This window comes from Saccoglossus kowalevskii, chromosome 2 (assembly GCF_978046115.1).
Source record: "Saccoglossus kowalevskii chromosome 2, keSacKowa6.1, whole genome shotgun sequence".
Classification (NCBI taxonomy): domain Eukaryota; kingdom Metazoa; phylum Hemichordata; class Enteropneusta; family Harrimaniidae; genus Saccoglossus; species Saccoglossus kowalevskii.
In genome coordinates, this window is record NC_140642.1 from 10,725,742 (window position 1) to 10,753,712 (window position 27,971).

Below are 27,971 nucleotides of genomic sequence, written 5' to 3' on the forward strand. Positions count from 1 at the left end.
AGTCCAAAATTCAAGAGATCATTACTGACTTGACAGAAGTGCCAAAGTTAGGCATTGCCATACACATTACCCCCCCCCCCCAAAAAAAAAAAACAGCTGCATAAAGTTTAACAAAAATAACACATTCTATTTCTACTGTGTTACCATAGAAACAATCAAATTATGAAAATGCACTAGGGTAGAGACCTGTTAACTATAATTTGTCTATTAGGATGTGATAAAATATTTGTTCATACATGACGTAATAAGTTAGATCATGTGATCGCAACACAGGCCACATTGAATTTACTGAACAAGTGAACAGTGTGTATGAAGTAAAACAGTGTTAGCCTGCTTAGTTGAAAGTCAAAAAGGGAAGTCAAAATTTATTACATTGTATCTATTAATTGAAGACTAAATAACAGAAAATAATGTTAAAATCAATTACATGTTATTGAAATCAAACCTGTTACATGAAATTAGTGTCCACACTGTTTACTAAAGTCTGCTTAAAAAATGAAGCAAATTCAATGTTCTGTATGAGCTGTGTTCACAACAGGGTAATGTTCTAAACCCTATTAAAATCAAAGCCTCCTTTTTGTGCTTTACATATCAGAGTAAAAAACAAATACTTCAATGTTTTAAAAATGGCAAAAATGTGCAGATCAATGTGACAGTTATGTCAACTAATGAGGTAGGCAATATTGTTATTACCGGTACATGTAAGTACTCTAACAATACATGGGGGATTGTCACTATATTTAGAAGGTAGCATCAGATAATACAGTACTATTAAATGGTAATCCCCACAAGTACATATGAAAATACACTGTACTCCGAAATGATACTTTTAGGTTTTTTGGTGCAAGATACTATAATTGTATATGGCATATTTTATCAAATGACTGTTACGAAAAATATCAAAGGATTTCAAAATATTATGGATTTCAGCAATTCAAATTTAATTAACCTTTTCAGCATCAGACTTCTCGCCCAATTTTTTGCAGACTATAAAGAGAACTATTTTGTGAATTTGTGATGAAAGAGGGAACAGTTGCTGAAAGGGTTAATCCATGAGAACACAATTCAAAAGCTTTGAAATTCAAACAAATTCGATAACTCATCTTAGGATCAGTTAACATTTGTACATTTGAAAATCACTGAAATTTGAATACTTTATATTTGCCAAAGTTTGTACATATTCATGTCATCACAGATGTCCCTAACAAAGATCAACTACTACTACTGCATTGCTTTTATTCATGCCATCAAATGTCACATAACAGTCCAAAATGCACATTAACTTAAAAAGAAAATATTTTATATCTGATGCTATCTTCATTCTATTGGTACACTAGTTTGTAATTCACTCCCACAGAGCTGAAATTAGTAGAACTGTGTTGTCTTTATTTATGCAGATATAAGTACATGATGTGATTTTAGGTTTCTCTACTACCACAGAAATGCCAGTATGTAACTTTTAAATCAACATGACAGTGAGATATTAAAATAAATAAGAAAAATACATACAGACTCTTACTTAGAACCCAGTCTACTAAACACACCAGCAGTACTGGACACTTTTCCTATTGGGCTTTTGGATACTATTGCTATAGATTTGTTGGTGGTGCCAATTGTCGCTTTCCTGGCAGATTTGTCGGTGGTGCTAGTTGTTACCTTCACAATTTTTGTATAACTTCCTTTCTTAGTAGAAGTTGTGGAAGTAGGGACCACCTTTTGTGTTCCTAATCTTGTCATGATACTGGATGTCTTGGATCTGGTGGGTGCTAATATTGACGTTATAGTACCAGTCTCTTCTTTGGTGATTGGTAACCCAAGTCTTTCCAGTACAGCTCCAGTGTTCTTTCCTTTTGATAAAGTTTTAACTAGTTTCTTTTCTTTTGTTCCAAGGCGTGCAATTAACCCAGTTTTTCTAGTAGTCTGTGTTATAGGCACAGACTTTGTTTGTGTCCCAAGTCGTTTTACAATACCTGCACCTTTTTTAATTGTTATTTTTGGTATTTTTACCTTAAGGTTGGTAGATACCATAGTCTTAGTAGTAGAGGCACTGTTTCTGGTTGTTACCTTAACCGGGCATATATCACTGGTTGAGGATGCTTCAGCCTTCTGTACTCCAAGGCGTTCTTGTAAACTACTGACATTAGAAACAGTCCTGGTAATTTTTACACCTGAACCTGAACTACTAGTAGATGTAGATGTTGCTTCAGACTTCAGTGGACCTAGCCTTGCAGAAACATTTGTCTTTGCTGGACCAAGTCTCACTGTGACACCCGTTTGTTGAGGTCCAAGCCTTTGGAGGGCACTTTTCTTTTCCGCTACACTATTAGACTTATTTGACTGAGCAGCAACAACTGGCTTCATGATCTTTTTCATTCTTTTAAGTTGTAATGCTTCAGCTTTGAGAACTCCATGGTAGTCTAATTCTGAGCCATCATCAGATGACATTGACATTGTTTCCTGTCTCTTCATTCCACCAAGTCTTCGAAAGACTGAACTGTCAGACTGTATAAAGATACAAATAATATTACATAGACACAGCCCCCCAACAGTATAGATGTATGTCAATCTCTTCTATCTCAATTTTATTATCACAAAACAATTCATGCCTGTGAAAATTGAAATGAACATACAGTACATTTAATGAAATACAAATGGAAATATCTCATTAAGGGTGTTTTATCACATCACCATAGTGCATATCATGACAAGTTTTACAAACCAACACTGCCTTACTTAGTTGACTACCCTAAACCAACACTGCCTTACTTAGTTGACTACCCTAAACCAATACTGCCTTTAGTTGACTACCATAAACCAATACTGCCTTTAGTTGACTACCATAAACCAATACTGCCTTTAGTTGACTACCCTAAACCAACACTGCCTTTAGTTGACTACCCTAAACCAATACTGCCTTTAGTTGACTACCCAAAACTAACACTGAATTTAGTTACTAAGTTGACTACCCTAAACCAAACTGCCTTACTTGACTATCCTATTAAACCAAAGTGCCTAACTCACTTGACTACCCTGAACAAACACTGTCTTGCTTAGTTGACTACTCTAAACTAACACTGCCTCACTTAGTTGACTACCCTAAACTAACACTGCCTCACTTAGTTGACTACTCTAAACCAACACTGCCTCACTTAGTTGACTACCCTAAACTAACACTGCCTCACTTAGTTGACTACCCTAAACTAACACTGCCTCACTTAGTTGACTACCCTAAACCAAACTGCCTTGACTACCCTAAACAATACTGCCTCACTTAGTTGACTACCCTAAACTAACACTGTCTTGCTTAGTTGACTACCCTAAACTAACACTGCCTCACTTAGTTGACTACCCTAAACCAACACTGCCTCACTTAGTTGACTACCCTAAACTAACACTGCCTCACTTAGTTGACTACCCTAAACCAACACTGCCTCACTTAGTTGACTACCCTAAACTAACACTGCCTCACTTAGTTGACTACCCTAAACCAAACTGCCTTACTTGACTACCCTATTAAACCAAAGTGCCTAACTCACTTGACTATCCTAAACAAACACTGTCTTGCTTAGTTCAGCAAAAATTATATTCTGATTGTTGAAATGTTTAGCAAAATAAAAGTTCAAACTTGCAAAATTACTGTGGAATACTTTATTTTCGCTGGAATTAATTTTCGCTGAAAAGGCTCTTTGGGCGTTTTGTGTGGAATTTATTTTCACTGATTTTTGATGAGTTTAATGTGAAAGTATATTCGCTGGATTATATTTTCACGGAATCATCCCTTCAGCGAAAATAGCGAAAATAAATTACAAGCGAAAATAAAGTATTCTACAGTAACATTTGAAGCTCATAATTACATAGAACATTGTAAATGTTTTGAGACACACTTACCTCAGTGTTTTTCAAACTAATAACAGTTACATGGGTATCCTTTCCACTACGTTTTGATGCTACACCGCCATTATTACTAGTACTCGGAGCAATCTTACTAGGAGTAGTAAGAGTAGATGACTGGTTTTCACCACCAAGTCTATCAAACACAGATTTCTTAGAATTACTGACAGTAGCTGTAGAAAATAATGATTTTACTGGTCAGATTTGGAACATGTATTTTATTCATACAGTAAAAATATTCAAGGACACATTTGCAGTTGCAAGTCTAATTATCATAAATCAGCCTATGATTTGAAAGTTTAGTTCTGAAAAACATTTGTTGTATCAGTAATGTAATGATTCTCTTTACAATAATCCTGATGACAAAAGTTTATAAATCAAACTCAAAAAACTCATTGCATGAATGAATGAAATAGCTAGTCACATAGTACCCTGGTAATAGGAGTTTGGCTTACTGACTTCAGGTTAATGTTTTATGTGCGCATATTTAAATAAATTGGACTAATTATGTTATTCTTCATATTTCTCAAGGAAATTTATTATTATAATGAATAATATATGCTATATTCATCATACACGGTAGGTGTAAAACATTATACATGTGTATCAATAAATGCATCTAAAAATGCAGTGTAGGGTAACTATTTTTAGAAAATTACTATTATAAATTATGAATTTATCATTCATACTTCTTATACAGACTCCTCAAGTATATAGTATATAGCAACACACTGAAGAAACATTTTATGTGAAAATAAGTCACTCACTTTCAAGGTTTAGTTTTTATTGACTGTATCAATTATAAACGATGAATTTAAGATCAACAACATGGCCACCAATTGGCCATTTTCATCAAAACAAACTTATGTGCATCAGTACATCAGTGTTCTCCCCAGGAATTTAAACCACTGTGGTGGACTAATTTGCATATGATTTGCATATCATTTACATAATAATAGAGATTAACCAAAGCACATTTACATCCACATAACAAACAACATATATTTTCAAAAACAATGTGGCACATATTTATTTGTTTCATACAGTGTTATAAACACTATTCTTTTGGGATATTAATGAGCTCAGTCACAGTGCAAATATTTTTTCTATTGGAGTCAAAATATTACGTTTCACAATTTAGAAGAGTTTGAATTTAAAAATGAAAAATTGTCAAATCGAAATGGAAATGCTGCAGACTATTAAAAACAAACAAACAAATAAATTGTAAAAGGCTAAATGAAACGCATTTGAAACGTTTCAGCCAGGAATATGTTCTCGACTTCCATGATCTTATTTACTACAAAAACATTCTCCTTCAAAAAAATTTTCATTATTCGTACCATCAGCTTCTACAACGTTTACATTTACAGTAATGAATGAACAAATAAAACTTCCAAACGATCATCAAAGTTACGACGTGACTTAACTTACTTCGCGATGTTATACACCGGTTATATCAATAATTCCTCATACTCAGTCATGCCATGAAAAAATGTTACTTATTTTTTTATATGAAATAAACGTAAAATTTGAGCGATTATTTTTGATCACTCGATCGCTTCGGTGAAAAACAAAGACCGCCATGATAATTGTGACGTATTAGTCCTTTGACCCGATGGGTCAAAAACGCCATTAACCAATCAGAATACCGCATGGTAATGCCGGCAGAACCCGAAGTTTTCCGAATGGTAGTGATCATAAAAATTACATTGCGGAAGTAAAGCGATGTCGTAGCACGATGTGTTGGTATGGATTTCAGATGAAAACTGCATGATGGTTTTCGAAATAGGTGATAAGCAATTTTTAAAAGGTAAAAGAAGTCTTGAAAGAAGAGTTTTTACATGATTCGCGATGATAAAAGTTCAAATGTATTTTACCCAATCACGCAATAAACACGTTTTTTTCTTGAGTAGCGTAAACAGATCGTGAACTCCGCTTTGCCCATGTTATATCGGGGTGGAATTGATTTTGAAAAAATGTTAGCTTTCAATCTAAAGACTATGTCGAACGTTAAAGTATTTACAAAATTAACTTGTATTGTTTATAAGCCACTACCACATCGTGCGACTACATCTATTGTTTACAAATTATAATCCACGACTGGCAGGATGCGTGTCGGTCGGTACGTCGGACAATAGTCCTGGTCGGAAGCGTAGAAAGATTCCTGATAGCTACGTATTTCTTTCTATATTTCGTAATACAGTTCACAGGATGAACAATGAAAAAAGCACTGTGGCGGTCTTACTAATCACCGTGGCGGCTCAAGACCACAGTGGCGGGCAGGAAAAGCAGCGTGGCGGCCCCGCACACAAATTGAATGCTGGGGGGAACACTGAGTATTGCATCACGTGTGACGCTAATAGCAAGATTGAATAAAATCACCCAAGGCATGCCCGAGAAAGAGGTTGATTGAACAGTTGGAACGTAAATGGCCACCAGTTAGGTCGAAGAATGAAAAGCTTATCAACAATAATATGTCTCTTACATGTATGACCTGCGTTTGTTCTGAACAAAATTGGTCCAGACATGTTTGAGAAAACACAAGTCCCTGTTTTGGACATCAGGTACTACTAGAGTGATAAACATGGCAGTCAACAATGATATTATGTAATTAATGTTAATTTCTCTAATTGTTTAATAAAATATAAGTAGCTATACTTGCATTTCTGTTCAGGGTCAGGTGTAACTTTCCTTGCTTTTTTAACTGGAATAACTTCTACTTGTTTCACTCTGGATATATCCAATGTTGATTTGGAACCTTTCCATCAAACAGAAACAAAAAATTATCAGTTATGAATTACACAAATATGCAAAGACAGAGTGCAAATCATTTGATGAAAGTCAACCATGCCTGGCCTAGTGTGCCCGGCTTTCATTATTCAAAACAAAACCCATCATTCTAAATTACGACGCATGTTTGAGGTCCCGCCATAGTAAAATTGTAATTAAATAAAGTTTATAATAAAACCTTTAAGGACTGGATACAGCTTTTGGCGCCCTCGGTCGTACGGCTTACACACCCTTGCGAGCTTGGGCACCTCTGCCATACAAGGTCAGGTCACAAAAGCCGTATCCAGTCCATAAAGAATATTATCTCATCAAAATTGACCATCATCAAATGTCTATAGCACATCTTAGTGTGAAAAATACACAATCAAAGAAAGCTTAGAAAGAACTCCCATGTGCTGAGAGTATTGGAGACACATTAAATATAATTCGAAATTACTGAAAACTAATTATGCAAATCAGGAAATTAATATGACCAGATTTGAGTGTAAAACTAATGAGGTCTGCGCAATGTAACAGAAAATCTATGTCTCCAAGTTTAATTGAAATGTGATTAGAACCAAAAAATTATGAATTATTATGTTTATTAGGGAATTAATATTAACAGATTTTTACCCCAAACTAATTAGGTTTGTACATTGTCCTAGAGCATCTTTGTACTAAGTTTCATTGAAATTGAATAATTAGTACCGTGAAAACTCCAAAATTTCGACCCCTCTAAAAATTCGATCGCCTATTTATTTGCCGGGTTTCGGTGTTTTATTTACCTTCAAATTTTCGACTCCACTAAAAATTGCCGACTCATTCTTATTCGAAAATTGCGACCAGTTTTAGTTTTCCCCCCAAACGAAAAAAAAAACGATGTGGGCGTTCAAACGGGACCTTCCTCGAAGGCATGAATCCGGGTTTCTGATTGACTGAGAGATTTTTATTTTATTGGTAACGAAAATATATTCTAAATAAACGAAGTTTCAAATAAAATCGAACACAAAAATCTCGGCATGCTGCGTTTCTGAATTGTTGATTATTACTGTACTCAGTAGTGATTATAATAATGTACACAAAATAAATTTGTTGAATGGTTATGAAATACAAATAAAAGTCAACTTAGTTTCATCGTAAGCGAATGATTCCGGTCTCGTATAAACGTTTGATGCTGTAGGATATCCGCCATGTTCTCTTAGGTCAAATAGGTCAAATCGCTAATTAACAAATCAAAAAGCTGGATGATGCCAACGTGTTCAAATTACCATAGCTAATTTAAATATGTTAATGTTATTGAACGCAATGCGGAAGAGATTGATGTTGTAGTACGATATTTTGGCTTGGATTTTGATGCAAAAACGGCATGATTTTTTTTAAATAAAAAAATTAGTTGTTTTTAAAAAATAAACTGGTCATCTGAAGAACAAGACATGAAATGTCACAGTCCCCGTTATTTGATTATAAAGTAGTACAAGGAACATCTGCAAACAGGTGAATGAATATGTACTCTATGTGGGTACAACTCATCATAAAGTGATTTCCCATAATCTAGTTTTGTACTGACAACTAAAAACTTCCACTGACCCATGTTCAGAATCTCAGAGTACACAAGTGCAACAAAACTATTTGTCATACATGTATACTTGCTCAAGAAACTGCATTCATAAATCTGAGTGAACCTTGATGTACATGACTTCTTTGTTAATCAGGTCTTAGTATATTACCAGGACCTGGGTTTGTTTCAACATCACCACTGGGCATCAGAATCATTCTCATGTTGTCAAATACAATTTTTTATTAATACAGTAAGGTTTATTATTTAAAATGTATTCATTGTACATAGAACAACATCTGTTAATTTAAACAATTGTAAAAGCTATGTTTTCAGAGCAAGTACATGTAATAATTAAGGAAGCCAGTAAAGGTTGGTCTGCTCATAACCTTCAATGGAGAAGTAACAATAATTGTTTGAAGTCTTTTTAGTGCAGTGATATTATTGCATTTCATCATTATTAATGGGTATAAAATACTGTAAACCATTTAATTTTCACTTCTAGATATATTCAGGATTCTATGAAATTTCAATAAAGTTCCTGACACTCCATGTTGTAGGAACCCAGAAAAAATTGCCTTGCAAAATTGAAGCAGTTCACAGCACCACTGTAAAAAAAAAAAAGTTTAAAATGAGTACCGGGTATTGTTAAAGATATACACATGTGGGTTCATAAGACATACCGGTATGTACCAATCTGAGCGGTTCTAGAGATTAGTATCACAAGATTTTACTCTCCGTGATTCAATATCAGCCCTATGTATAACGCTGTGTTGATCAGGCGAACTAATTGACAATGGCCCTACAGGTATCGCTATGCAATCACAGTAGTTTTGTATTCTTCTTGCATTTCAATATTTGTTTTTGAGAGTGGCCGAATTATTAGAAGAAAAACAGAAACTATTTTTTTTTAGTATAAATTCTAGTAACTGAAATGCAGGATTGGTAAAGAACAAGACAATAAGCAAGATTGATAAACCTTCAGCGAGCACTCCTGAAATTTCAGATCATTGGTACCATGTTTTTGGATACATTCAATAAAATTGGGTTATTTATTTGATGTAACGAAACATGCATTCACAGCAGACGGAAATTCGTTTGAGATGTTACTGGATTTTTGTATTCAGTTTTCCATTTCAACCACCATCATCACTTAGTAAGCTGAGATCATGCATAAATGCACAGTGTAGTGCCACCAGAAAACCAATTGCTTGAGAATATTTTGCACCATTACACCATTTCAAATATTATATTAATTCACAGACAACAAAATAAAGATTTTCAATAACATATAAGTTTTCCCACAGTTTATGATTGTATGGCAATTACATGGCTTCACCAGTTTTACTCTGGAAGAAGTTGGAAACAGATAACAGGAAGGGGCTACATGGCTACATCTTTTTTTTTTGAATTTGAATCAAGCATGATTTTTAAATTTTTTTTTTTACAAATGTCTATTTCAGGGCAACAGAAACAAAAACAATAAATGTGTAGGTAGGCATTTTAACAATTGCACTATTAATATTGGATGAAAACGTCATTACCGATATAAATCATAATTCTGTTCAAATTAAAAATAAGATCACATTTAATTTAGTCAGTTTTCATAATTAAATACATAATAACATGTACTTATAAATTTGAATAAGGTTCAACGGCTTTTTCATTTAGTGCCAGTTTATACACCATAAAACTTCTGGTTTAGGTGTCACACTCAAAGAGTGAAAGGCCTTTGGTTTGGCATCGCGAAATGTTGGAATTGAATCCCCCCAAAAATTCAGTAAAGTTTACGAAAAGTAAAGTATTTTCTAAAAGAAGTTTCGAATAAATACAAACACGAATACATTGCTTAGTTGTTAGTACCGGTAGCAAATGATCACGGTAGCACAATCTGGTCATTCTGTGTTTCGCAAGTGAATAACTTACTTGTTTTCGAAGTATTGCAATTGTTTATTATTATTCAGTAATGATTATAATACGCACAAAAAAATAATTCGTTGAATTTTTATGAATTGGAAGTAATATTCAACTTAGTTTCATCGTAAACGAATGATTTCGGTCGAATGTAAATGCGATGCGATGCGATATCCGCCATGTTATTTCAGTACACGTGGTCATTTAAATATGTTAATGACGGCTCAGTGACCTCGTGGTGAACGCAACAGGGGATTCACCGATGTTTAGCAAGATCTTTATGCTTTGATTTTGACGGGGAAAACGGCATGATTTTTTTTAAATCGAAAAATTAGTTGTTTTCAAAAAAATAAACTGAGCATTCAAAGAATAATTTAACATTGTTCACAGAAATAACAGCCCATTGTCGAAACGAAGCTTACCCATTCACGCTATTCACAATAAACATGATACTCTTGAATAGGTGTCAATGACTACGGTAAAATATAAATTAGACTCTTTTAGGCATCAGGAGTGAATGAAATATCCAAAACATTAACGGTCCGTTCACAGACTGTGGTCCGTTGCAGACTGCTCGACCGACCGTCCATACACGTGTTGTCACTGTACATCCGCCATGTTGAATCGCACAAGATCGCCAAAATCTTCATTGCAACTAACAGTTCAATGCTCACAACATAAAAAATACGAATATAATCATAGGCAACCTGCTATTATATAATGAATAAATTGATCGACACAGGGAAATTCTCCCCCCCCCCCCCCCCGAGTTGTGAATATTTCGGAAATCGCTACACAAGCAAAAGACCGGAAAACGATTTACCGGTACTTGAAAACTATGTCCTCGTGAATTAATCGTTCGTGTACAATAATTTGACAGGGTATACAATTCACAAACTAGTTTCGTAGATTAGAGACAATTGTTTGCTTTTTTTGGTTTTTCACAAGAATATAAAGCTGGCAATCATCATAATATTCACGTTCGTACGTCACGAAATGTACACCAATCGTACCCCAATAAACTGGAAAACTTACCTTTGCAAACACGTCTCTTATGCCGCCTTCTTGAAGTTCTTGAAATCAAATAAAGTTACTAGTTCTTCTAGTAACGAGTGAATGAGACCACTGAGCCAAACAGAATACATGTATAAACAGTACTATAATAAATTGCACGCAATGGAGAAATCACGTGCCGTAATAACAGCAGCCTTACTCACAGATCTAATCTACTGTAAAATATTTTATTTCAGCTGGAATTATCATTCGCTGAAAAGACTTTTTCTGGGTGTTTTGTATTGAATTTATTTTCATTGATTTTTGACAAGTTGACTGTAAAATATAAGAAAAGGGTATATTCGCTGGATTTTATTTTAACTGAAACATTCCTTCAGCGAAAATAGCAAAAAAATGTTGCAAGCAAAAATAAAGTATTTTACAGTAATTAATTTATTCTGAGCATGCGCAGACGTTTTGTCAATGTTGCCGGGAGAGGCAATTTTTGATAAAATCGTGAAAAAGACCCACTTGGGATTTTCAGATCTGGAAAAAAAATTACGTGCATACTCGGAGGGGACATGTTCATCAACCTGCCAAGTTTCACTGATATCTGCTGTAGAATTTCTGAGAAAATGTTGGAGACGGAATTATGGACATAACCTGAATTAGTAGTCCCCTTTTCAGGCTACGCCTGAACGGGGACTAATAATTTAACATTGTTCACAGTGATAACAGCTCATTCTCGAAAGGAAGCTTACCCGCTCACGCTAGTCACGATAAAAATCATACACGTGTACTCTTGAATAGACAGACGTCAATGACTACGGTAAAACTTAGACTCTATTTTAGCTGGCAGGATTGATTGAAATGTCCGAAAAATGATGCCAAAATTCACCTTAAAAGTCCCATTTTATTTTCTTAAATCTTATTTTATTTTTTAATCCAAGGGCGAATTTGGTCCCTCAAATAAGGGACACGTGAGCTTTGATTCTAACCGGATACATTGCACTGGGTCGGGGAGATAGTTTGCTAAACTTCCATGTATCTTTTGTCCAATGGGTACCTGTACTTCGAACATTCGCAAGTTTTCCTAGGTAGTGCGAGACAGCTTTGTCTTTTGACCTATTAGTTTTGTGCTGACCTCTTCTCCGCGTCTTGATGTTTTGTTTTGCTTGTCATAATACTCACTGATTGATGACTTTGTTTAGATTTTGAGTTACAACTCGGCCACGACCTTTGCTTTTACCGTGAAACATGAGGAAGTTTACGTCAATTGACGGACATTGCATTTTTTAAAAACTAATGAAGCACACTGTCTATCATTCCCATTTTTTCATTTGCTGATTTCTATTCTGAAAAATTCGACCGTCCGAAAATGCACCTTAATTTTGACTCTAAAAACACGTCACATTTCTAACACCAATTATTTAAAACCGGTCGAAATTTTGGAGTTTTTACGGTACTTTAGATATCAGTGTGAAAGCTTAAAATTGGTTAATTATGCAAATTAGGTAATTAATATGTACAGATTTTAACCCACAATTATTCAGGTCTGTCTATTGTCCTACAGCATCCATGTACATTCATTGATATGTGATGTATAGTACCTGAGATATCAGTGTGAAAGTTGGTTAATTATGCAAATTAGGTGATTAATATGCACAAATATTTACCGGAAACTAATTGGGTCTGCATAATTCTAGATTCATTGAAATGTGATGATTAGTACTTTAGATATCAGTAGAAAAGCTGAAAATTAATTATGCAAATTAGGTAATTAATATGCACAATTATTTACCCTAAAACTAATCAGGTCTCTGCATAGTCCTAAAGGATCTATGTACCAAGTTTCATTGAAATGCGATGATTAGTACTTGAGATACCCGTGGAAAAGCTGAAAATTAACTAATTATGCAAATTAGGTGATTAATATGCACAAATATTTATCGAAAACAATCAATCTCTGCATAGTCCTTGAGTATGTAAGTACCAAGTTTCATTGAAATGTAATGCTAACTACTTATATCAAATGCTGAAAATTAATTAATTATGCAAATTAGGTAATTAATATGTACTGATATTACCATAAAAACTATCAGGTCTGTGCAGTGTCGTATGACATCTATGTACCAAGTTTCATTGAAATGTGATGATTAGTACTTGAGATATCAGTGGAAAAACTGAAAATTGACTAATCATTATGCAAATTAGGTAATTAGTATCCACGGATTATTACCAAAAACTAATCAAAACCTAGCATTAGTTCAGAGCATCTATGTACCAAGTTTCATCAAAATCCAATGAGTGGTTGTTTAGATATCAGTGGAACAGTCATGGAACCACTAAAAAATAGCTAATTATCACGCAAATTAGGTAATTAATATGCACGGATTTTTACCAAAAATTAATCAAATCTGCGCATATGTTCAGAGCATCTATGTACCAAGTTTCATCAAAATCCAATGAGTGGTTCTTTAGATATCAGTGGAACAGTCATAGAACAGCTAAAAATTAGCTAATTATCATGCAAATTAGGTAATTAACGAGCATGGATTTTTACCAAAACCTAATCAAATCTGCGCATTGGCCCAGAGCATCTATGCACCAAGTTTCATCAAAAACCGATGTATGGTTCTTGAGATAGCAGTGGACAGTCGGACACACATACACATATACACACACACATACACACACACACACATACATACAGACACACTAACTGCAAAGACTCCCATTTTGTGCTTCGCACATGGGAGTCAAAAACTACTTCCACATTTACCGAATCACACTCAATGTTTTGATGCTATTACAACCTTTGTTTGCCCATTTTTACATTTCATTTCATGCTAAATGCAGGATCTCATAGTTTTAAATTATTACTATAATTGTATTCATTGTATTCAATTATTGTAACATTTTGATAAGCCAGTTTTGATCATAGTGTAGTTACCTCTTTTAGGAACAGCACCTAATCTGGCTGCCATCTCAGTTGTTACTTTAACTTTAGCTTCTGGCTCTGAACTGATCATGCCTTCTTTACGCATGTAATGTTCCAACATGCGATTACCAGCTACAAATGAATTAGACACGTATAAATACATCACTGATTGTATGCCTTTCAAATAATATAAAAACATTACTGATTGCAAACATTCAAATACTTCAAAACTACGGAGATAAAATGACATCCAGTACCTGTTGTTTGTCTTTTGATTTCAATTTTACCATCTTGAGTTGCTGGCAAAGCTGACAGAGCTGGCATCTCTCTTTCTTCCTGTAAATATACCCACAAACAACTATCACACATCACACTACATTACTGGTATTACAATTCATCAATTAAATTTATACGATTGCAGCTAATCTATCAACATAGGAATTCTGCATTTAGGAATTCTAATATTTTCCTGTAATTTCACTGTTATCAATCAGAAAGCTATAAGAAGGTCAAACCAACTCCATTATTAACCTTTAGATGCGTACTCCTGGCATATTTTAGAATTGCTATCACATCTCCCATTACAGATATGCCCATTTCTTTCAGATATTCTTTTGTGAGATCTAATAACATATTTCTTTTTATTCTATTGTCAATAAATGACAATGAATATGTTGATGCAGCTCCAGGTGGTATCCCAGCTCCTGTGAAAAACTTGATCCATTCTGACATCTCTGAAAAAAACAATGATTAAAATTATTATTTTATTACATTAGCAATTACCAATCAATTATTAACCTTTTCGCCACCACTTCCCTCTTTTCATCACAAATTCACAAAATACTCAGTAGTTCCATATATAGTCTGAACTTTCCTTCAGGAGATTAGGACAAAAATAGCCAAATTTTTGCAGTAAAAACTGAAAATTGACTCAAACTTTGTGTTTGTTCGCTCCAAAATTAGGATTCATTTCCAGAAATACTGAAGAATTAAAAAAAAATTTGGGCGAGAAAGTCTGGTGGTGAAAAGGTTAATTTAAAGCACTAGTTATGAACAAGAACTACCGAAGATAACCAAGATCATGTGATTAGCCGATTGTTTTCATTGAAAGATTCAGAGATCAAAATTAACACGTCATTGACACAGTCCTTGTTTGTATTATACACACTAAATATATATAACCTCACCTGATGTGTGATGCATGTGTAAAATTTAAACATGATTGGCCCTGGCATATATGAGATACGGTTCTTTGCAACTGCATTCATTTAAACAAGATGACCACTAGCCAGCCATTTCAGATTTGATAGTGACAAAAATGCGTGCATTTGTCTGATATGATGTATGTGTGAAAATTAATCTAGCAGGACAAATTTTTAAATTCATGGAAGTTTTAAAATGTGCTGTTTGATTAGTTTAAAGCGAACCTAAATGCGGCCTTAATTTATAGTTGTGTACATTGTATATCCTACATGTAAACTGTATTCGAAATAATATTGCAGTGGTTTAATTTTGTTTTAATTATAACTGTAGCTTGGATAGGCATTTGAAGTGCTTGCAATTAAACACCATGGAGGCCATTCATGGAGGGGAATAAATAAAGAACGAACATATTTAACATCCGGGTACTTTTCAAAGCTATGACGTTTTAGTATCTGATTGCATTCGTATACGCCATTGTACATAGCCGTTCATGCTGCCAAGCATTGTGTACTACTAGTATAAACTCAACTTTTATATGCACAATGTGCTTTTTAAAACTTGGGTTAGAGCCTTATGCGTTTGAACCACAGTATTCTGAGAGTGAAAGCCCAGTTACGTTAAAGTACCGTACTTCCTCGATCGTAAGCCCCTCCCGAGTATGAAGCCCATCCCTATATTTTTACTTGGTATTTATTGAGTTGAGAGCATTCACGATTATAAGCCCAATGTGTTTTTACTGGGCGTTGACGATATTCTTTAAAATATGTGTGTAAAAGGTGTGTTTCATTTCATAATAATCGTGATTGGCATGGTGGTTTGGTTCATGCTTTTAGTTTTATGAGAAAACTCGCATTAAATTCAGAGTGCATGGCGAACGTACACAACGTGGTTCGCATCCTTTCTATTCTGTCATTTACTCAGGATGAACCCCGATGTTGCAATTCTGGAGTAATCTACATTTCTTTGAGTAGTAGCTTTCGAAAAGCCAAAAATGTGATCGTTAAGTCGTGTACCTGGTTATTGGGCATGGTTTAATTTGAGACTACCATGATGAAAGGCCTCGGGTTTGAACGATGAGACATGTTGGCGACCGAGAAGGGTGTTTAAATTCTTCCTCCACACTCAGTTTACCCACGGTTACTATTAACCGTCGTTTATATTTCGGAAATTGCGAATCGCCAGTTTTTAGGGAAAAAATCATCGTTTTTTCGTTGCAATCAGTGCTACAGATCGCATTTTAACATTGCGGTAATTCACTTCCGCATTGCGTTAAAAAATCATCGTCAATAATTGGAAAATTTTATCATTACGACACATCATTTTGATTGGTTAATGAAAGACATGACCTGTTGTGTCAAAGGAAATTGTTCCAGGTCAAATCGTGGTGAAAAACCTCGTGGTGAAAAATTGCTTTTCGTCGTGAGTTTGCGTACTGATCGAAAACATACCAAAACGAAGATAATAATAAATGCCTTCGTCCACTGTTTCCTCACAGACCCTACCCATTATTTCACCGTAAACTCAGACGGTATGTAAATCGTATTGTAATAAAATGTGTGTGTTTTTTATGAACATGTTTGTTTCTTCATTGTAAGTGTTGTTCAAATCAATGACGCATTTTTTTTCAAAAATAAGTATAATTTTTTTGGATAATATTTTGTTGTTTGCAAGATGGTTACAGTGTTTAACCCCAAAACAAAATCATTTTTTCTGAGTTGGTCCTCGAGTACAAGCTCATCCCTTACTTTTCCCTTACGTGTTCATGACTCCGGGCTTATGATCTGGGAAGTACGGTATAATGTGAAGATTCAGATCAGTCCAGTGTGAGTGGTGAGAGTATATCGTCGACGATGCCCCTTGTTCGAATGATAGTTTTATTTCAAATTACATGGAAATCTGTGAACAATCTGCTTGGTGTTCCTGTGACACTTGTCCGATGATTTGCCAGGGCAGCCCCGTGAATACATGGACGAAAATGTTTCCACCACCACCCTACGAACTCAAGATTGCATACTCCAGCATCCATACTTTGAATAATTTGCACGCCGCACAGTGCAGTACTGGAAACAGCATAAATTAGGCAGTTAGACAAAAAACAAAACAAAATGCCTGTCTCGATCAATCGCACATCCATAATGTTTGTATGTTGATACGCTTGTAAATAACATTAACGTAAAAGTCGAAACAACCTAGACTAGAAGTCAATTCACCTGTCCAGCCAACTATGGCTCCCTAAGTTGCTTATATTTAATCAGATACTATTTCGTCATCATGCTTTGTTAAATTGTTACCTTACCTGTTTATAACTCATGAGGGCGTTTTTTATGGCAAGATGGCGCAAACGGAAGTCCTTCGCAGGTTTATGGTTTCTCATATTTAAATCATCATAACTCTGAAGATAATCATTTTTTTAAATTTTTTTTTTCAAATTTATAATCAATATACATAACTTGATAAATACAAACACCAAAATAGGCTCTATTTAGTTCCCCTTTAAGATCTTCTATAATTCTCTATTTTGAAAACAAATAAAATGGTTTTAAAATGGCAGACTGATACATTGAGACTTTGGGACATTGAACACTACAGCCACCTGTCTATCTGTCATTGAACTGGCATAAAACTTTGATTTCACTGGCTAAATTTCTATAAAACTGTCAACTTTTGATTGAAAATTCCCAGTAGCTACAAATAATCAACGGACCAGCAACTATTATATTACATCTCAATATAGATTTTAGACAGGAACTTTTCATTTTCTGGTTATAACCCTGTAATACTGTGTGATGATGGTGTGAACTATTGAACTCATTGTTCTGTGTGTAAAATAAGCCTGCATTTCACGTTTTCACATTGTTGCCTATGGGAATTCAATTATAGCACAAGAACTGTACTGTGCTAATCAGGGATTGAAACTTACAATAATTCTACAGTATTCACAATGTAATTTTTGTTTTTTTGATAAGGTTCTGACATTACTGAGATTTATTTTAATGTATAAATATGTATAAAAACTTTTTGGAATGAATCTTTGCAGTATTTATTTTAATTAGGATGCTGTAAAGATCCCATTGCTAAGCATCAGTCAGTGGAAAAATTTCCTGTTTCACCCACCCTTTTCATCGAGCTTTCCTCAGCCTGTGAACAGGGTAGTTGAAAAGTATGATGTCTGTTCGGTGATCAAGAATACTATTTTTGTCATTTATCATTATTATTATTGATTTCTGTTCATTCTAAATCTCCCAGAACTGCTGAACATGCTACATTCCTAGAAACTTGCCAAAAATGCTTTTTAGTTTGTTGTTATTCATTGTGATAACAACCATATACAAGAGGCATAGGTACAATTGATGGCATGATTATACACGTTTACCACAGGACACTGTCGCAACGTTGATTTATACTGTACATGTATGTTATTACTTTTATTGCTTTTTTACAAGTTTCCAAAAGATCCTTCAATGATTTTGAGATAATGCTGCCCAAGTGCTGGTACGTTTAAAAGTGTCAAATTTCCTAATTTCCAAACTGCCTATGCAGATTCTTTCCGAAATACATTATCTCGAATTTATGATATATTGAAGATAATAATTGGTAATCGTAGTCCTAAATAACTATTAAAAATAGCTAGACGTTTCGAGCAATGGCTCTTTATCGATAGCATAGAAGCAAATGTGATAACGTACAGGTAGAACATAGGAACGTAAGAACGCGCATGAACTATAAGTTAGAATCACAAAAAATTCCACAATAGAACAAATAACGCGCCTTAGGTAGTGAGCTCAACAAATGAGTTGAACTGTTTGTTAATACCATGGGGTTCCTTAGTTCCAAGGCGGAATATAGTTTCCTCCTCGACACGCCTGAGCTGATTTTCGTTGCCATTGACAACACATACACCAGAAATAGACATATCTGTAATATTATGTCCACTAGAATTAAAATGAAGTGAAACCGGATAATAACGATTTTTCTGTCTAGTTTGCCCTAGATGCTCAGCAAACCGATCACCCAGTCGACGAACTGTAGAACCAATATAAAGTTTCCCGCATCTAATACATGAAATGCAATATACAACATTCATAGTGATACAACTGAACGGATATTTGACCTCAACATCTCCCTTGGGACCAAATATACGATTAGTGTCTGTAATAAAAGGACAAGTATTACACCTAGGACGATTACACGGGACAGAACCATATTTCTCAGGGTCTCCCCTTTCACCCGTATGCACCAATAACCTCCTTAAATTAGTGTCACGACGCCAGGCAGTAGTAGTAGTAGTAATAGTTATTTAGGACTACGATTACCAAATATTATCTTCAATATATCATACTTATCAGTCCGAGCAGAGTTTATTTATTTATAAACTACTATCTCGAATTTAGATTGGTTAAATATAGCTGCAGTTCTGTAGCTCTGGGTCAAACAGAAAACGCCAAAAACAGACACCAGCGAAATTCAGAGCTACAGAACTTCAGCTAGGTTAAAAATAGCCCTGCGTACAGTGCTGTGTGTACGGGGACGCGTTCGGTTGATAGATGTCCCCACCACATGGGACATCTATCAACCGAACGCGTCCGGTACACACAGCACTGTACGCAGGGCTAGGTTAAAAACATTGAACGTTGGTTTAAATGCATGTAACACTGTTACAGTATATCCCAAACAGATTTACGTTTTCAGTTCATCGTTCTCATAATATTCAATTGATCAAATCGGTAAGAATATCGACAAGAAAGAACTACAAAGAAACGAACTAACTGTATTTGGAATATAAATACTGGCAGAAAGAATCCGGTACTCACCCTTATCCGCCATCTTGAAACGCTAGTAAATAAACTCTCGCGATAGGCTGCGCGATTTTGAGACAAGGCGGTCAAAGATCAGTGACCTCAATGTGGCTTCAAAAATGGCGGCTGCATAACTGCAGAAATGGAAAACGGTGAAGTTTTGAAATGGGAACAGTTTGTAGAAGGTAGTAGTAGTGCAGGTTCTAAAAATCCTAAAACTGTTTCAGTTCTGCTGTACTTACGCCTGTCTGTGATCCAATAGTACATATTATCCGATATACAGTTGTAAAAACGTATTTTTTGTTTGTAGCATTTGAAGTATGGTTTATATTATAAACATGCAACATTTATAAATTTCAAAACTGCCATTGACCTATTAGAATGATCGCCGTGAAGTCACCGTCTGTTCGTGTGCGTAGGGGTATCCGGGTCGGCCCAGTTGTCCTACATACGATAACGACCAAACTCGACCAGATTTGAACTCTTCCAGCGGTTGAAATCAGCCAGTGTGTTAGGTTTAATCACAGTCCCTCAACACCTGTGGTTTAATGGGTCAGTCAGTGAGTGGGATGGGTAGGTGGGTGTGTTGGATGTTAATGTAACATTTTCTAACAGATCCTTTTATCTGCAGTTGATGCTTTGTTTATGTGTGAAAATAGTGTATGGTCAGTATTTATACTACCAGTTCGTTGAAATATACTAAAATTGTTGACATTTTTTTCATAAGCCTCGCCCATCTATACCTATGTTCTATGGATTACCTTTTATCCCTGGAATTTGAATACAAAATCTAGAATTAGCATATTTAGAGCAGATAATAATCAAACATATATGACCACTAGTTATTTAGTGGCATATATCTCAATAATGCTAAAAGCATAAATTTCAGATTTCCTATACCCTGGAAAATTGTTGAAACATAGTACTGAAATTATTAATAACTTGGTATTAAATAGTTTATTTTTTTTTAAATATAGGTGACAGTTCCGGACATTGAGTGTCACTGTTGTCTCTCCTGAGTTTTTTTTTTGTATATGCGAATTGCAAGTGCTATAGTGACGACACATAGTGCATTTTGCCACAGAAGTCATATTCATGTTTGGGACTACATGACAGGGCTGTGTGGCCATCTCTCTGTCAAATGGCAATTTGTAATGCGCTATCCCGGCGTCAACCAGGCCCGGTCGAACACAAGCACCTGCGGACCTTGACCAAGGTTCCCCTAAAGTCGCATTTGTTAGTGAATGAATCTCGGCCAGTGGAATTGGCCTTCCCATTGAGTCTGTGGCACACCCACCCAGGGTAGGGGTCGACCCTTTTGATGTTCATCCTAAGGTAGGATTTGAACTTGGGTCTACCGATCATGACTAATGCGACAACCCCTATGCTACCAGTGGCCGGTCTTAAATAGTTTATATGTATCAATATAAAGCAGTTTATTATGATGTCACAGTTGCAGTGATGTGACGAATGGTCAGACAAGTGGGCAGTCTGACATCGGGGTATGCCCAGGCATATCAACCAGAATATAAGTGGCTTTGCAGCACATAATAGAACACAATTATTATATCCATTCCAGTTGTTTCAATTGTATTTGAATGAAATGTTCAGTAAATTTGTTATGTGTCGTATACTAAATACAATAATTAGGGTATTCAAAAGATAACTGTGCTTTCAGAAAAGCCGTTATAAATTTACAATTTATAAACATTTATAAATTTGAAAGTGATTGATGTGACATCACCACGATTGAATACACAATCCTGAAAAGGAAGACCCAGTATATGACATGTGTGTATGCATATCGACCAAAATCGGCAACACATCGTGGAACACCACATGAATATTATAAGCCAATAAAGTTGTCTTAATTGAATTTGAATGAAAGGTTCAGTAAATGTGTAATAAATTAGTTACCTTGCACAGCATAGTTCCCGATAAAATTGTTTTATGTTTCAACAGTAGTCAGACATTAGTATATAGTTTGATTGTCAATAATAATTAGTCCCCGTTCAGACGATGTCTGAAAACATGGACTTATAATTCGGTCTCCGTCCGTCCGCGTGTCCTTCTGTGCGTCCGTCCGGAGTCATATTTCAGAATCCTTTGGACCTATTCCGTTCATTCTTTGCATGTGCCTAGTACTTTATGTGGGACATATGCACATGCAGTGGTTAATCGATTTGATTCAAAATGGCCGACTGGCAGCCATCTTGTTTTTTGAAAATGTTGTATTTTGGACATGCTTTGTCAGTTTTCATTCAAATTTAGTACATAGATTATACATGTTAAGATACATGTCCATGACAATTTCTTTTGCAATTGGATGAAAGATGGCCGACTATCAAGCATCTTGTTTGTTTTTTTAAATGTGGTATCTTGGACATGCTTTGTCAGTTTTCATACAAATTTGGCATATACTTTATACATGTTATTATAGATTTCCATGGCTATTTGTTTCAAAATCGGAACAAGGATGGCCGATTGACAGCCGTCTGACTTTTTGGCATTGCTACTATATTTCCAAGATTTATGTACCATTTTATTTGTATTTGGCACATTATACATCATACATGTCACTTTGTTTTATAATCAAATCAAAGATAGCCGAATAACGGCTGTTTTTATTTTTGGCCATATTACTATATCTCTGTCACCTATGTATCATTTTCATTGATATTTAGCATGTCATAAATGGATACATGTACATGTCAATTCAATTTGCAATTTTATCAAATATGGCCGACTGGTGGCCATCTTGTTTGTTTAAAATGTGATAACTTGGACATGCTTTCACTTGTGATCTATGTTTTTCTTTGCTATGTCTTAAACAGGAGGGGTCGTCAGGCAACACGTGTTTGAATTTGATGTAAATAAACAATCTGTTGTATATGCCACTTGGGACTCAAGTTTCAAGGACGCGCTCGCGACAACCCCTCCACTTTAATATGACGAGCGAGCACAAAGAGAACAAATTTAACGTGGACTGTGTCATTTTCAATGACTTGTTTTTTTACATTTTGTGTTTTAACTGCAGAAAAATTGCTGTGAGTAGTGAGGTTAATGTAGTAAAGGGCGTGTTCCTTTGTAACCACCTTCAATGCGACAACAACACTGAGGTCATTCCTAAATTATACATCAAAATCACAGTTGCTGTGAACAGTTAGATGATTTTTAACTGATATATATGTAAATGATTTTTTATACTTTTTTAAAAGAAAAACTACTTCGGCATGGTGTGGTGAATGGTGTTGCACTAATTAGCAGACAGTGTCGGTGTATTTATTCTCATGGATACTTACAAGATTTAGAAGAGGTATGTGTAAATATGCTCATGACATCACTTTCATATAGAGCGTGTTCATAACATACATATGATCATAACAAATATGTGTTTTTGCCATATTATGATGATGGCATAAATGATACACATTATTTATTGCACTGCACCTTCACCAATAATCACTGAATGAAAAGTCAATGTTGCCACCACAGAGTATGTAAGTTGCTAAAAAGAGTGATGAATATAGATCATGGCACCATTCATTTAATTAATTTAAACAATGAACATCGATGCATTTTGTGTTTAGTGATATTTGAGAGGCTGCCTGTAGTGCAAAAAAAAAATATAAATATGGGGTCACCAAACTCAAAATTAATGTACCTGTACATGACGTACAAAATGAAGTAAAGTAGTATAATTTGTCTTTATGACAATGACATATTTCCAATATTTCATAATTTTTCTCATATGATGGAAGAATGATACATATAGTATCACTTTCACAATGTCTTCATAACAATATACTATATGTATCACACAATGTACCGGTACTCAAGACACATGTAATGTAATCATGACATATCACACACAATGTGATTGTGACATTTAACTAGTACACAATGTACATACGACACAACATCTATCTCTTACATAATGTGTTGTAAGTACATTCATGCATATACCAATCTATTATTTATTGTGTTTATATTGTCTTCATTAAACTCTATGTCTGTTTTATAAAGGGTAACTGGCAGCAGTTTGGGAGTTTATTCAACACAACATCATCAACTCAGGAACAGCAAGTGTTGGAGAAAGGATTCATGATTTCTCTGCAAAAAGATGAGACGGACAAATTTGAGATTTACAAAAAAACTCACTGCAGGTATCTTACATTAAACCATGTGAAATCTCATACACACTCTTCATGCTATAAACTAAAACCCCTCACTCACCAACTTACATTGAAGTTATACTGTCTTTGTTACCCCCTATTAAGCACAGCCAAAAAAAGGGCTAATGGATTGAGTGTTGTCCCTACATGTAGCTGGGTGGTTAGGCGGGTCCTTGTTTATACTTTCTCAGCAATGGTTGGTTTCTATGGTTTTGTGATTAGATTCAATTTTTTTATGATTTTTTATTTCCCATTCGAATATGGCCGAATAGCAACATTTATTGCCAAAAATGCATAAAAATAACACATTTTTCCTATTTCGGAACTGGATCCCAGTTGTGTGTGGAGAGATTGAAACTTGCGTTGAACATACATGTATGTGTGCAAGTCTGAGAAGTTTTTTCATGAAATACCTTTGTGATAACTCAGAGACTATGTAATACAATTACTTTTTTTTACTGTAATTACCATATTTTACTGATTGTATTATGTTTATTTTCAGTATATATGCAGCATCACATGGTAATCAGCGTGGACTTGTTGTTTGTAACTTACCCTATGGTATACTGATTTGTGCATATGCCCTTCCACTTAACGCTAGTACAGCTATCAAACACGTTGAGCAGTTCTGTGATCTATTAAGAACATAATGCATCTTGTAACTTGATTATCCAAACTTCAAGACAACAGAAAGATTGCAAGGAACTTTCATAGTCAAATGTGTGACTGGAGCATACCACATACAGTACCTCTACTTTCATAATACTGAGGTACATTGGTGAATACATAATGAAATATTGTGATGGTATTACATTGTAAGTACAGGTGTGCATGTACACTATTGTAAGGAATATGCTGTTATACAAGAAAGAAAGAAAAATGTTACTCTATTATTAAACTCATGATTAATGAGTCATTAGATATTCAGTGTTCTCCACAATCCAAAATAGGTCATAGGTGTTCTAATTTGCATAAATATGCATATTAATTTGAATACTGTTGACATACATTCCAATTATTTTACATTATATGTTTACATATTACATTTACAATCTTTTGAAATAATAACAAAGGAATAACATAATTTGCAGTCTTGGAAATCAGTATTCAACATAATACTCGCTGCAAGGTTAGTGATTACATTCTCAAAAGAATTTGGGATAAAATGCAGATGCATAGAAACCAATGAATTTTCATGAAAAATAATAACAAATATGATGAGCCAAAAAAGGATAATTTTGTCAAAATAAAAGTAACCATATTTTAGGCACCTGTGCAATGCATTTTGTGAGTCTACTTTGTACAACATCTTTGCAACAACAACAACTCAACTTACAAATTGTTACAGTGCCAACTGTAGGGGTGGCTGTTAAATCCATTTATGACCTGTGAGGGCACTGCACTGAGGGAAAGGCTACTTGGAAGGTCAAGGAGAATAACACAAATGTCTTGGATCAATATAGGGGTACCTAGTTTATTACTAAAACACTATTAACGAGGAAACCAGTGTTTTCACAAGGAATATGCAAATTTATGCAAATGGTATGCAAATGTAACATGCTGACAAGTGAAAACACTTGTAACATACAAATCAAAAAACTAGACTAAACTAAAAGAGATCAAAGACATTGTAGTGAGAGTAGTTGTTGAAGGTATGAATTGGTTCACTGTTCGCCGCCTGAGAGGAAGGGATGGGTGCAGATATTTCTTGAAAGAGTCACTCTGCCAGTTCCCCAGGAGTTTGATTAACTCGGATGGTATCCACCCCCCCCCCCCCCCCCCCGAGTACAACGCCCATGAAGCACCACCATGCTATTTCACTTTGAAAATCGATTTTCATTTTTGTTTATCATCAAAACATGGATACCAAAAAAACAGTGAGTTGCATACAGTATGTAATCAGTGGGGACAATAAAATTTAGACACATTGATACATCTACAACTACAACTGTTTCTTTAACAATGACATGAAACAGACTTGTGGAGAACACTGGATGTTAATGAAGCAGTCACATTGATAACACAAGAGTAAGTATTGCTAGAGAAGACAAACAAATCACACTAGAGCACATATTCATTAGATATTTCATACACAACAGTCAATACAAGAATAACTTGTAATTGTGAAATAAAAATTTAATATCTTTGACATTCTTATATATTTCAATGAGCAGTGTTTTGTATTATACCTTGAAAACTATAAACGTTCATGACCAATACAGTCATCAGTGGTATTGGAATTGATGCAACTTTTCACAATTGAAAGTCTAGCAAGGATGACATGGATTTAATTAGGAGCTACAGGTATTTAGGCCCTATTATATGGCAGTGCCATTGCATTATCTAAACTTCAATGTTTGTATTTTGATTGTTTGCTTGAAGTTTACTGGAAAACAAACCCCTTGTACAGAAAAATGGTCAAATTGATAAGCTTTATAAATAGATTTGAATAACAAAATTATGAAATGAATAGAATGTAAAGAATAATATGACATTGCTTTAATTTAACAGAACCTCACAATTTGAAAATAGTGCTTTAAGCAAACCTGGTGTAGCTGGAATGACAATGTTACCGGTAGTTTACGTATGAGAGATTCAGTGATGTACAAGAAATTCAATACCAGTTTTATTATAGGTGGATTAGTAATGTTGATAGTAAATAAAAAGATATAAAATGGATAAAACCAAGTTGATAGAATTTATTCAGAATATATATTTTGTATTACTTTTGTATGGGAAATAAAGAATTTAACATCATGACCAAACACATTTCCATAAATGTTCATTTTAAAGGTTGATAAGAATGGACCCATGACAGCTACAAATGTTCTAGTTATCAAAGTAAAGTCTTTTTTTGGCAGATATTATTTGCATAATTCACTACTTTAACAGAATATTGGAACTAGTTGACATACATTTTATTTTATACTACCGCATTGTTTGACATTGTAGATATAAAAAGCGAGTTTAATCAGCCTTAATCAATCAGTTTCCCTTTCTTTAGTGTTCAAATTGGACTTAAAGACAGCCAAGAAGTATTTGTACCTGAAGTGAGTCAGCACCACTTTGCCTGGACTTCACAAGTTTGTTACTTTTAACTGTGGTTTTGACAAGCTATTAGGCCATTATTTTGGCTTATATCTTCAATTAGTCACCCTTGTGTTTACGAAAACAAGATGGCAGTATTATCCTTTTCATGTCAGAGAAAATCAAATTGTTATTGTTCCCAATTCGTGGACGTTGACTCTGGATAAATGACAATTTTTTCAAAAGGTTTCTCGTTCGTAGTGGTTTCCTCAGCCTAGCTGTCCATTTCTCTGACATGTACATCTACCGTTTGTTATGATGTAAATTCATCACTAGACACGGTGGCACTCCTAGCATTTTGTGTTTTAGGCTGTTGTGTTCATTGAAAAGACAATAAATTACCCTTTCTCACAATCCAATCACAAAGCATAGCTTTGTAGGTATCCAACAGCAAAAGAAAACTCTCTGCTATTGGAACATACTGTATATATCGAATACTGTTAATTGCCACTGTAGATTTTCTCTACCATTTAGCTAGCATAGAAGGAAGAGCACCCTCAACACTAACATATTAAAGCACTTTCTTGGCTGTCTGTATGTCTGTGTCTGTCTTATTTGCTATAACCAGCATCTTGCGGCATAGGTACATGTAGTACTCCACTCATAATATAAACTAGGTGGTAGTATAAGATAAAATGTATGTAAAA

At 34.8% G+C, this 27,971-nt stretch overlaps 2 protein-coding genes and 1 long non-coding RNA gene across 4 annotated transcripts; 1 reads left to right on the forward strand and 2 right to left on the reverse strand.

Moving 5' to 3' along the window:
* Window positions 1-101: 101 nt before the first annotated feature.
* LOC102802834 (uncharacterized) lies at window positions 102-20,164 on the reverse strand. Its single transcript, XM_085491132.1, has 7 exons — window positions 20,078-20,164; window positions 14,595-14,797; window positions 14,321-14,399; window positions 14,076-14,195; window positions 6,554-6,649; window positions 3,889-4,064; window positions 102-2,502 (listed from the first exon to the last, which is right to left on the reverse strand). Exons 1-7 carry the CDS (start codon window positions 20,088-20,090, stop codon window positions 1,516-1,518), a joined length of 1,674 nt encoding a protein of 557 aa, XP_085347258.1. The 5' UTR covers window positions 20,091-20,164; the 3' UTR covers window positions 102-1,515.
* On the reverse strand, window positions 8,358-11,803 carry LOC146748105 (uncharacterized). Its single transcript, XR_014931160.1, has 2 exons — window positions 11,165-11,803; window positions 8,358-8,823 (listed from the first exon to the last, which is right to left on the reverse strand). It is a non-coding gene; the product is annotated as an uncharacterized LOC146748105 (long non-coding RNA).
* Window positions 20,123-27,002, forward strand: LOC102800575 (uncharacterized). 2 transcript variants are annotated; one of them, XR_014926618.1, is made up of 5 exons: window positions 20,123-20,247; window positions 23,281-23,378; window positions 24,089-24,228; window positions 24,740-25,779; window positions 26,116-27,002. XR_014926618.1 is itself a non-coding variant. In XM_085491154.1 (4 exons), exons 1-4 carry the CDS (start codon window positions 20,205-20,207, stop codon window positions 24,885-24,887), a joined length of 429 nt encoding a protein of 142 aa, XP_085347280.1. In that variant the 5' UTR covers window positions 20,123-20,204; the 3' UTR covers window positions 24,888-27,002. The 2 variants fall into 2 exon arrangements, 1 of the variants encoding a protein (XP_085347280.1); XM_085491154.1 differs by having other exon boundaries at window positions 24,740-27,002.
* Window positions 27,003-27,971: the final 969 nt, after the last annotated feature.

Coding starts and splice junctions, on each gene's coding strand:
- LOC102800575 (XM_085491154.1), top strand. CDS start 20,205: ATGGAAAACGGTGAAGTTTTGAAATGGGAACAGTTTGTAGAAG. Junction 23,379..24,088: donor ACTTACAAGATTTAGAAGAG/GTATGTGTAAAT, acceptor TGTTTTATAAAG/GGTAACTGGCAGCAGTTTGG. Junction 24,229..24,739: donor TACAAAAAAACTCACTGCAG/GTATCTTACATT, acceptor GTTTATTTTCAG/TATATATGCAGCATCACATG.
- LOC102802834 (XM_085491132.1), bottom strand. Junction 6,650..14,075: donor AGGTGCTGTTCCTAAAAGAG/GTAACTACACTA, acceptor TTTGATGGAAAG/GTTCCAAATCAACATTGGAT. Junction 2,503..3,888: donor TTAGTTTGAAAAACACTGAG/GTAAGTGTGTCT, acceptor ATCTTTATACAG/TCTGACAGTTCAGTCTTTCG.